At 51.6% G+C, this 10,813-nt stretch overlaps 1 protein-coding gene and 2 long non-coding RNA genes across 5 annotated transcripts in view; all 3 read left to right on the top strand.

The window, feature by feature from the left end:
- Window positions 1-1,222, top strand: part of LOC118169150 — a 1,339-nt gene extending 117 nt beyond the window's left edge. Inside the window, exons 2-4 of the long non-coding RNA XR_004751942.1 lie at window positions 19-323; window positions 991-1,074; window positions 1,163-1,222. This is a non-coding gene — a long non-coding RNA (uncharacterized LOC118169150). The remainder of the gene's footprint in view (window positions 1-18; window positions 324-990; window positions 1,075-1,162) is intronic.
- Window positions 1,223-3,493: 2,271 nt separating this feature from the next.
- On the top strand, window positions 3,494-5,463 carry LOC118169137. Its single transcript, XR_004751935.1, has 2 exons — window positions 3,494-3,583; window positions 4,141-5,463. It is a non-coding gene; the product is annotated as an uncharacterized LOC118169137 (long non-coding RNA).
- Window positions 5,464-10,429: 4,966 nt separating this feature from the next.
- GAB2 (GRB2 associated binding protein 2) overlaps window positions 10,430-10,813 on the top strand; it is an 80,312-nt gene continuing 79,928 nt past the window's right edge. For all 3 annotated transcript variants that reach the window (XR_004751932.1, XM_035330106.1, XM_035330096.1), the window contains exon 1: window positions 10,430-10,633. Coding sequence is in view for 2 of the 3 variants with exons in the window: in XM_035330106.1 (XP_035185997.1) it covers window positions 10,562-10,633 (72 nt within the window). In the remaining variant the exon portion in view is untranslated. The remainder of the gene's footprint in view (window positions 10,634-10,813) is intronic.

The following is a 10,813-nucleotide window of genomic DNA, read 5'->3' as shown; positions in this document are numbered from 1 at the left end:
TTTGGCCATGCCATGAAGGTGCAGGAGGTTGTTGGCCATGCCGTGAAATGCCAGATCTGATGGGCCGGGTGGGGCTAAAGAGCGGCAGGTGAAAAACAAGGCGGAGAAGAGAAGACAATGGCAGGTGCCCAGAAGCCGTGGGATGATGTGGAGTGAGTCACAAGTTACCAGGAAGGATGGCAGAAGTGTTTCAAGCAGGTTATCGAGGCCTTGCATGGGGTGACAGCTTGCAAGAGCCGAGGACTGGCGTGATCCGCCCTCCATTCTTCACCTCGATAAGAGATCGGTGCAGGACAGAAGGAAAAGGTTGAACCTTTGAGTAGGTAGGTACATAAAGCAATGTCAGAGGGTTTATTTCATGTTGTTTTCCTGGTTGTAGCCGTTGTAGGACGGCAGATTTTGAAGCAAGGTGTGGCAAGGATGCACTTCTTGGCACGTTCCCCACTGCGTGTCCAAGCGGAGCAGCCTCCCTCGTCTTGTGCACGTACTTCTGTTTCTTTCAAAGGTGCTCGGTGGGTTGGCAGGGCTGATCTAAGGGGGCATTTCCTAGAGGTGGAAGAGAGGAGGAGGTAGGGGCCGAGCCCCCGTGTGCAGTGATACTGCTTAGGGTTAACGCCATGACCGATGGTCTTGTGAGCAGCTCGATTTGTGGGTACCCAACGAGGTGGGAGCGTTGTTCCCCTCGAGCTGTGTGTACAGAACACCGGCTGGGATTGCCGAGAAATGCAACGTGTTTTCTCTGGGATTTCCATGTGGAATGCCATCCATTTCCTCTGAAGCTCCTGGCGCGGAATGAAAAGGAAGTTAAGCGGGAGGACAGGGGAGGTCGCTCCTCTGGGACATGCGGGCAGGGAAACACACCGAGAGCTTCGTAGATAGAAGCCATTTCCTTGCTGCTTCTCTGCTTAGAGGTTGCACTCCAGCAAGAGTCAAAGCCAGATTAAAAACTGATGCTTCCTAAAATAAAAAGCTGTTATTCTTTGCATGCAGGACTCATCCCTTAGCTGAACCCGCAGCGCAGTAGCTCACGTTGGGGTGTTTTCAGCGCTGTAAGCAATCAGCTCGCCAGGCCAGGTAACCAGCACGGTCTCTTCCAGCGTCCTCTCGGTAAGTAGTTTCTTGAAGTTTCAGTTCCTCGGCAGCCTGCGCTGCCTCTTTTCAGGTTTGTCCTCACTTTGAGTTTCAGAGGAAAGAATCAGCGTCATCGATTATTGTGTGTGTGCTCGCAGCGTTGGGGCAGAGGGATGGGAGAGCAGCACCACCAGGAATAAAACAGCAGAGCCGTAAACTTCGCATAGCCAAACACCAGCCTCTCAGAAGAACGTTTAAAGGAAGACTTCTGCTTTTGCTTGCAAGAAACTCAGATAATCCCTTTACTTAAGATTGTGATGTGCAGGATCTAATTAAGAAAATCATACCCACGGAACTGGTACCACGTCTCAGTCTTCCCAGGAGAGCAAACGCGTGCTCCTCAGCTAGCAGCAGAGATTGCTGTTCTCCTTAAGATTTACGTTGAGTTACTAGGGCAGTGTCTGCATCTTGGGCTGTTGTATTGGCTTCCACACAGTCAGAAATAAAGCTCTGTCCCTCAGATTTTAAGAGTCAGCAGTCCAGGCTGGCGTAGGGTTTGTAGCTGGCTTAACTCCATTCAAGCCCCCAGACAGGAGGGAGAAGCACCGAGGTGCCCAGCTCAGCAGTCCTCTTTCCAGTTCATTCAATAGCAGTTGCAATTTACAGAGCATCGCTCGAGGGAGCGCCAAGGCTTTGATGGGAAATTCAACGTACAGTTTTGTTTGCTGGACTAATATTGATTGTTTTGGAAATAGCTTATAGGTGTGTTTTTCTTTCGGGGGAGAAAGGGACTAATTCGCCAAGAAACACTTTGGTCATTGTTCCCAGTAAATATGTGTACGGAGATAAATGAGACTTCGCTGCTGCTGAAACCAGTAACGCTTGCTGTTACTGTTGTTTCAGCCTCTGTCTTACGTTAGGGAGAGCTGGGAGATGGGTCCAAAGGAAAAATAAGAAAGCTTTTGTGTAAAGATCGTCAAAGTCCTCATTTCCTCAGATCTAACCAAAGCTGAGGAAGCCACAAACACTGGTCTCAGGGGTGAATTTATTGTTTTATCTTACAGTTTGTTGCCGAGCCGTGACCTTCAGAAGGATTGTAAAGTTTTATTTTATGATCCTGCTGGTAAAGAGACGTATGTAATTTACTGTACGAGTTCTTATAGACTTGGCTAACAAGAAGTTTGACCCTGAGTTCAAAGAAATTACGGCTCCCATTGCTTTACTGCTGCCGTGACATGTATTCTTATCTGTCCTGCAGCTGGCTCTCGCTGTTTGCCGCGCGAGGTTAGGCAAAGATGCTGCAAAGGAGGAGCTTTCCCATGAAGGGCAGGAGTGGGGCAAGACTGTGAGGCCGTTTGAAAGACTTACACCAGCTCTGTCAGAAACTGTAGGCTTGATGATGGGTGAAACGGGGGTGAAATGACTTCAGGATCCTCGTTGCTCTTAGTGCTGCCACTCTTCTACTGCGGGAAATCGAGGCATGGGGCAATTCAGCAGCTTGTCCAAGGTAGGTGGCAGAACCATGGAACTGACCCAAATCAACCGAGTCCTTGCTCATTGCCTCCCCACAAGACTTTCCTCCGCCTTCGGGTGCACCGCCATACCAGAAGCAAGGCAGGATGTTTGCAACCGATCCGATTTCAAACGCATTTTTGGCATTTCTAAGATCCTAGACTGTGCTTCAGTGATTTTTATCTATCCCTGTACGTCCCGAGGCCTTTCAGATAGAGCAATACGGATTTCACAGTGCTGCTGTTTATTTTTATTGCTCTTACAATTGATTTTTTTTTTCTGAATAATCTGAGGGAGCCAACAGAGTACATTTTTAATTTTCTTTGCGGATCCTGCTCTTGCTTTCTGCTCCTCACCAAGAGCTGTATATCTTTCTTACTGTCTTCAGCAGATTCACGTACTGATACTCGTGTGTGCTGTAGTAACGGAGGCCTAGATTTTCAGAAGTAACGAACCATATGGGGTGCTGGCAAAAAAGACACAAATTGCTCCGAGGAACTCTCAGTGTGGTCTGGAAGGTAGCCTTGACAAACCACGTAAACACATTTCTATATTGGACGCTTCTGTACGATCAGCCATGAATTCCAAGAGACGCTGCATTTCCAGCCACAGGGGAAAATAATTTCATTTCACAGACACAATGGCGGTGTAATAGTAATTCTTCGTAGTAATTCTTTAATTCCGGTGTGATTTTTGAGCATTAATTCAGTACTCTCCGTGGCCCTTTGAAGATCCCAGGCTCTTAATGCTTGGCATTGTAATTAAGCCAGATTAAGCTACGTGAAGCAGGCTTCTGATGCATATTTTTCTGAGATGCAGGTCTTCCATCTTCTGTGTGTCCTTCAGCTTTGCTGCTCTGCTGCTGGAAGCACGGCCACACACTGCCCACCCAAGCAGGAGACAGCTGAAGCCCACCCTAGACAGCTCCAAGGCTTGCTGACCTCTCTGTGCCTGTGCTAGCAGGGCTGTCCGTGCAGCCGTGAGAAAACCAATGCTCAAGGTGAGTGCAGGGAAGTCAAGGACAGATGAAGGGAGCTGCCAGAGCCTGTGAAGGGAAGCAAAATCAGAATTAGATTTTGAGGCTCCCCTGCCTGAGCCAAGCAGACATTTCTGCTGATGAGGCTTCGTTCTGCCGGGCTGGAGTCACACGGTGCCAGCCCCGTGAAGCACTTGAAGTGACCTCTCCAGTTGTTTAGTGTAAATAAACCACCTCGTGCGTTCGGGCTTGCCCAGCGGCATGCGGTGCGTCACAGAAGGGGCTCTGCACAGCAGCTAAGTGTGTGCCTTCGGTGCCTCTTCGTAAACATGCACGGGTGTGCTTTCCCTATAAATAACCCCACGTGTTTGAACTTTGCCACTCACTCAACCCAAAGCACAATGCAAATGAAATCTGAGGGCTTGGCTTATGCAGTGGCTTAAAAACGCTTTCATATGCCATTTTTAATGGCGTTAATAAAATTTTATTGTTTATGGTGGTTTAGGAAGTATAGGATGCAAGTATTGAATACATTTCATGAGCATATTTGTTAACGAACTTGACGGGTGATTGCCTGGCAGGCTGACATTGCCGCCTCCTCGGAGCACGTGCAGTTTTTAGCACTGTGTTACTCCCATCCCCGCCCGAGATCTGGTGCCATCTGTAACAGTGCTGGTAGGGAAACTGGAAGAAAGTTTGTGCGAAACCCTCTGAGATACAACATTACGAAGCGTTCATTTCCCAGATCATTAGAATAGCCATCTGGCCAAAACCAGAGATGCACATGCCTGCATCTCCAGCCTACCAGCATTCAGCCGCGAGGGTGCCTGCTCCGTAGCATTTGGGACTGGGAGCTGCAGATGTTGCTTTGCCACTGCTCTTGGAGAATTCTCTTTGCACGTTGGTCTTTTTACGGTTTATCTGCAATTCAAAACCGAGCTGACTTTTAGGAGGCGTCTGTCTGACAATAGACATTTTAGCCAGGAACATAGTATGTTTCCTATGCCTCCAAATAGCCTACAGTGCTGTGAAACCACAAGATCCTATCTCTTCCATGCGTTGTTCCCATGAATATTTTCACTGTTAATAAAGTACGTTTCGGTCTCCATTTGTCTGGCCTCAGCATCGGTCAGGAGGATATCACCGGGTCTTAAATCCCAGCATCTGGGGGTCCACAGGGTCTTCAATTTTCAATATTTGTCCTAAAGCCTGATGAGAACAGCCTTTCACATGCTACTTGGGTAAGTTAATGCCAGTAGGAGCTGGAAGGTGTGAAAATAAGGGCTTTATGCTGCTGGCTTAGTTATATTTGCCTTTCTCACCTATGGCTTCCTTGCAGTAGATCTATGCATCTGCTACAGACACAGCATTCTCGTTCTATTACTCCTTTCTCTTGGCTGGTGATGTACGGCAGAAAATGGGACCTGCGGGGCTCGTTCACTCCTGCTCGTGGTCTGAGTTCCCCTGTCTGTACCATAAGGATAGTAAGATTTATACACCTCAAAGCTCGTGCGCTTCGTAGATCCGTGCTCCAGTATTTTTAGCTCTAAGCCGTGCGTGGTCCACAACTGTAAACAAGCGGAGAGATACATACAGTAGATAATTTACACTTTCTAGGAGAGGCCTGAATGTAATATGACAGCAATGACTTCCTTCTTCTAATAGAATTTTTAGTTCATTACGGTGACTGTGCAGCGCGAGCTCATATCCTGAAGGGGTGCCGCTGGAAGGAGGAGCAGGGGGAAAGCATCTGTTTTTATTCTGGCTTCTGTTCTGACCAGCAAATATAATGGCACATGACCGTTGAGCCGACGGTAATCCAGTTAGAAAAGTCTTCAGAGTTACTGCACCGACCAAATTAAACTTGATTACATCCAATTATGCTGAAAAGCCAGACAACAGCTCTTAGCTTGGGGTGAAGTAACTTCTTGCGATCGCATGCGGGGAGGCCTCGCGGGGTGTCAGGAGGATAATTGCTCGTTTGCTCTACCACAGAGCACCATCTGCTCTGGAAGTAATGCCTAAGGATGTGAGAGGATACCAGGCTCGGGTAAACAGGCAGGGGAGCCGGGCGAAGACTTCTCCCTGCTTGTTTTATTATGATTTGGTTTATGGTTGCTTGCCCTGGGCCCGGCTGCGGTCAAAGCCCCATTGTGCCAAATCGTGTCCGTAGAGGGAGTCCTTCCCGTTGTGGTCACACGAGGAAAAATGAGGGTGAAGCAGCCTTTATGCTTAAATCAGAACAGTGTCCGTGTCTGCAGCACTGCCTGGTGCTCCTTCCACCACGCAGTGCTATGAAAACCTCTGCCCTAAGAAAGTGAGGAAGGAAATGCGAAAATTCCCAATTTCCTGCTCTTCCCTGGTGGAAACAGCACCAGTTGGGAAAAAGGAGGTATACACTGCTGCCAAAACTGTATCTGGATCAGGTGTTTGCTTGCGGAGCTCTGATCCATCCCAGAGGGAAGGACCAAGCATGAAGAACTTTGGTCTGGGCCCAAATTTTGGAAGTATTTCAGTAGCATTGTGTCCCAGCTCAGCTCCCAGCAAAATTATTTTGAACAGTCTGGTTTAGTGTGGGAAGCAGGACTGGGCTTTAGCTTGGATCGTGGTTCCCGAGCAGGAAAACCCATGTAATTATCTTAAAATGCAAGGACTGGAAGCATCCCCTGGCTGCATCCAGACACCAGCTCAGCACCACAGCACCAAGGAGGAGCCCCCAGCCCCTCTCTGGGCAGCCTGTTAATTCCCATCCCATTGTTTTCCCATCACTGCAGGACCATCAAGTCCAAGGGTGCACGTGCACCTCAAGCGCTGCTGGCCCCCAAGGCATCCCTTTCCCTTTTTTTGTGTCTTTACTGAGGCATCAGAGCTCTGGTGCCCCCGTCCTTGCCAGAACTCTGTAGTGAAGATGCTTCAAACTGTCTCGTTATCTGATCAGAGCATCCTGTGCTAATATTCCCCCTGCTCATGGAAAGCAGCCAGAGCTGCTGGAGCTGCTGCCTATCAACAAAGGAAAGGACCGGCTTGGGGCTTGGCTTCAACTGCCGGCTGCTTTGGGGGGCTTGCTGTGCTCTTTTACGCAGGGTAGAAAGCTTGAAAAGGCTCCAGTTCTTCTTGAAAGAGAGGAATTATCTTTTTTTTTTTTTTTTTTCTTTCTAACCTTGAAAAATTTGGATGAAATGAAAGGAGCCGCTTCCATCCAGCTCTGCTGCAGGAGCTGTTCTGTGAAGATAAAGTCAGGTCGCATCGTGGAGCTGCATCTCAAGAGACCGAGCGTGCGCTCGGAATCGAAAAGCAGGCGTGTACCACCCGGCAGCGCGGCGGATATTCAGAGCCTGTTCCCCGCAGCGTGTTTAGGTTTATCTCAACCCCCGTACAGGGCATTTCCTAGGGATTACAGCATTTTTTAGGGGTAAGTAGCCCAAAGCTGGGCCCTAATCCCCAGGAAATGCCCCGTGTCTCCATCCTCCCTGCCTCACCAGCAAGCAGCGAGGTTGGACGTGCCCTGCCCGCAGCTTGCCCTTCGGCCAGCAGATGGCACAGCTCATTTAAATACACCGGGAGCCGGCAGGAGACGCGGTGGGCGCTGCGGTTTGCCAGAAGTTCTGATTTTTCACACGTGTCTCTCAGTTTCAGCCGAGAGCGGGGAAGCACGGTGAAGGTTGTGATTAAAAACCCCCGGAGGTTTCTGCAGGAGGAAGGGCAGCTCCTTTCCGTGCATCCCAGCACACCAAATGCGGGATTTTTCTTGGAACCCCATCCTTGTGCGAGGAACATGATTTCTTACACACCACCTCTTAATTCCTCCCTAGCTATGCCTCCTAATTCTGCTGTCCCCCTCCGGTCTCTCCCGCTGGCAGAGGCGGATTCTCAATCACTTTGTCTGACTCCCTCAGTGCTTTTCTTCCAACACAGGGCTGTGGCTTTCTCAGCTTTCCGCCAGGCTGCTGCCTGTTAGCTCCAACTCCGGAGATTTACACCGTCAGCTGGGGCCAGCTCGAGTGCAGCCTCCCTCCGCCGCCGGCTGGAGGAACAGCTTGAAGTTGGTAAAACTGTTGGGAGCGTGCGAGCGCTGCCAGATCAGAGCCGTGTTCGTGACGCGCATCGTCTTTAACTCCTGGAGGCGTCGGGGGCAATATTTGTATTCCTGGCCAAAACGCTTTCAGTGGCACCAGCGCTGTAAGGCGCTGTAGCACGACATGCATTGGGTCACGAGTAAGCTGGCCGCCTGGTGCCAGGATTAACTCGCTGTCCCCACTCTGAGCGCAGCCGTGGCAGGGTTAGGCGTGCACGTTCACGCAGAGCGCCTTTGTTTCGAGCGATTTTCTGCACGGAGCTTCTGTTTCACGTCTGAGCTGGCAGCGTGCTTACAGGTGCAGAAATCGCAACCCAAAAGCGCCGGCGAGCTGAGGTGCGTGCGGCAGGCTTTTGGAATAGGCATCAGCAGAGGCATGAAAAAAAGAATTCCCGGGGATGCTTCGTGTTTTGGACACCGATCAGATACGACCTGGTGATATAACCAAGTCAGTAGCTGGGCTCCAGGACAGGGGATGAGTAGAAAGGAGAGGACAGGGAGCAGGGTAATAACCCCAAGGCCGTCACAGAGCGTGCAGAATAACTCATTCCAGTTCAGCCGATGCTAATTACGGAGCATCGCTTTAAACAGCCGTGGCCCAAATGAAGTGTTTCGGCTCTGCGTGGGGAAAGTTGTTAACATAAAAATGCAGACGGGGTTCTCCACAACTGGTTTTAAAATTGATACCACTTTGCATCTGTGGCAGTACGAGCAAATTCCTAGCCCGTGAATCATTAGCATACAGCACGGTGTGGCGTTGCATGATACCTGCGTATTAATCGCGATCGTCTGCTCTCGATTAGGTCTGTAAACCCCCAGGAGGTCTCTGGCCTCCACGGAGGAGTGCTGGGTTTTGGGAAGGTCTCTCAAGCTGGGATGAGAGCACAGGGTCACCGGGACGCCGTTCACCCCATGGATGTAACACGGGGGCTGTCCCGCAGCGTGTGTTGGTGCAGCTCCAGCACGCGGAGTGAGGCATGGCTGGGGTGTGCAGGCTGATCTGACCATAACTGGCACCTACAGAAACAGGATCGGGGCAGTGAAAAGGTCTGAAGCTTTTTTTTTTTCTTGAAACCTGGCAAATAAAAATAAAAATACATTCCTCACAAATTATATCCTCGCTCCTCAAGGGGTTATTCCCCTCCGTTGTATATTCGCAAAGCTGATAAACAACGTGTGGCCTAACTGCTGTGTCCCCGGCTTGCACAAAGGTGCCATACCCTCCCAGAGGCACCCGAGATGTAATTACTGCTTGCGAGTGATGCAAGATCCCCGCTCGAGCAGCCTTATATATTGGTTTTTGTCATAGGCAGAGCACCCAGCCAGCGTGGAGCTGTTATTGCACCAGGTACGGCACAAACACGCCAGGAGAGACCGTCCCTGCCCACGGAGGTTGGACAAGCTGACAGAAAGGCAGGGAAATTGAGGCAGGGAGGGATGACTGAATGTGCCCGAGCAGGTTTGGGGCAGAGCTGTCGCAGAGAGGCAGGTCTGGGAAATCCATCCCCAGTTTGTATTTCCTTAAAAATAAAAAAAAAAAACACCACCACAAAACAGGTGCAGTGTGAAGGGGACTTGGCACTAAACAACTTTTACCGGTGCCGTCCCCAGGGTTTTGTTTTTAAGGATGGAGAAAAAGGAGGTTTAGAGCCTGATCCTACTCATGAGGCTGTAGAGGGACGTTGTACCTCGGCCGGGGCTTGGGGCAGCCCTCCGAACCCGCAGCGTTTCCCGATGTGGAAGAGGAGAGCTGATCCCAGCGGGGCACCACACACGGCAGCTCCAAGCCCAGCCGGTCCCCACGAGGCTCCTCTGGTGGCAGGCAAATCCCCTTCCAGCGGGTGCTGCTCCATTACTGACAAATCAATAAGAAAAAAAAAATAATAATAATAATAAACAATGAGGCTTTTATCGATTCCCCTCAGTTATTATTATTATTTATTTATTTTTTACCTCAGGGCAGGGGGGATTTTGCTACAACCCGGTGCTGTGGTTGTTTGGTTTGGTTTGGATTCATGGTGTTTTTGTTGTTGTTGTTATCATGTTGGTTTGATGGGTTTTTGTTGTTGATGGTGTTCTTATTGTTCTGGGGGTTGGGTTTTGGGTTTGGTTTGGGGTTTTTTTTTGGTCATTTTTTCCCCTTTATTATCCCTCTGACACCCTCATCTACCCCACCGGGCCCTGAGCTCAGGGCAAGCTGTTGATTTTCATGTTGGTTTTATGTTGTTTTGATGTTGTTGATGTTCATGTTGTTTTGGGGTTTGGGCTATTTGGTTTGGTTTTGGCTTTGGGGGGGATTTTTGGTTCTTTTTTTTTCCCTTCGCTACCCTTCTGACACCCTCATCTCCCCCTCCGGGCCCTGAGCTTAGCTGGGTGCCGCTCTCTGGGCCTCCCCTGGGGGGGCTTCCTGCTTCCAAACCCCTGCAAAACCCTTGTGCAAACCTTCCCGGGGGGGAGCTTTCTGCTTCCAGACCTTCAAACTGGGGGGGTTTAGTGCAAAATCAGAGGGGCAAAATTGGGGCGGGGGGGGTAGTGCAAAACCGGGGGGGCCGCGGGGCCCCGAAAGTTTCCACCCCGGGCTCCGTGAGGGCAAGGCCGGGCTGAGGCAACCCCTGTGGGGTCGGGGAGCTGCCGGGAGGATTTTGGGCACCCCCTTGCCTTCGGGGGGGGGGGGGGGGTTTTTTTTTTTTAAAAACCCGCCGGGGGGGGGGGGGCCCCCGGGCGGGGGGGGGGTTTCCCCCCCCCCCCCCCCCCCCCCCGGCGGGAACCGGGGGGGGGGGGGGCGAGGGGGGGGGGGGAGGCGCTCGTTGTGTGTGTGCCCCCCCTTCCCCAGTCCCTCCCTCCTCATCTCCATCCCTCCTCCTCCTCCTCCTCGTCCTCATCCTCCTCCTGCTCGGGGCCGGGAGGCAGCGGCCGGCTCCGTGGCGATGAGCGGGGGCGAGGTGGTGTGCGCCGGCTGGCTCCGCAAGTCGCCGCCGGAGAAGAAGTTGAGGCGATACGTGAGTGTCGTGGGGTCGGGGGGACCCTTTGGGGATGGGGGTGGCCCCTTTGGGACAGCCCCTTTGGGATGGGGGAGGCCCTTTTGGGACAGCCCCCCCCCCCCCCCCCCCCCCCCCCCCGGGGCGCCCCTGCGGGGGGGGGGGGGGGGGGCGCCCCCGGGGGGGGGGCCCCCGGGGGGG

Source organism: Oxyura jamaicensis, chromosome 1 (genome assembly GCF_011077185.1).
Source record: "Oxyura jamaicensis isolate SHBP4307 breed ruddy duck chromosome 1, BPBGC_Ojam_1.0, whole genome shotgun sequence".
Taxonomy (NCBI): Eukaryota; Metazoa; Chordata; class Aves; order Anseriformes; family Anatidae; genus Oxyura; species Oxyura jamaicensis.
This window is presented reverse-complemented; position numbering and strand designations above follow the sequence as displayed.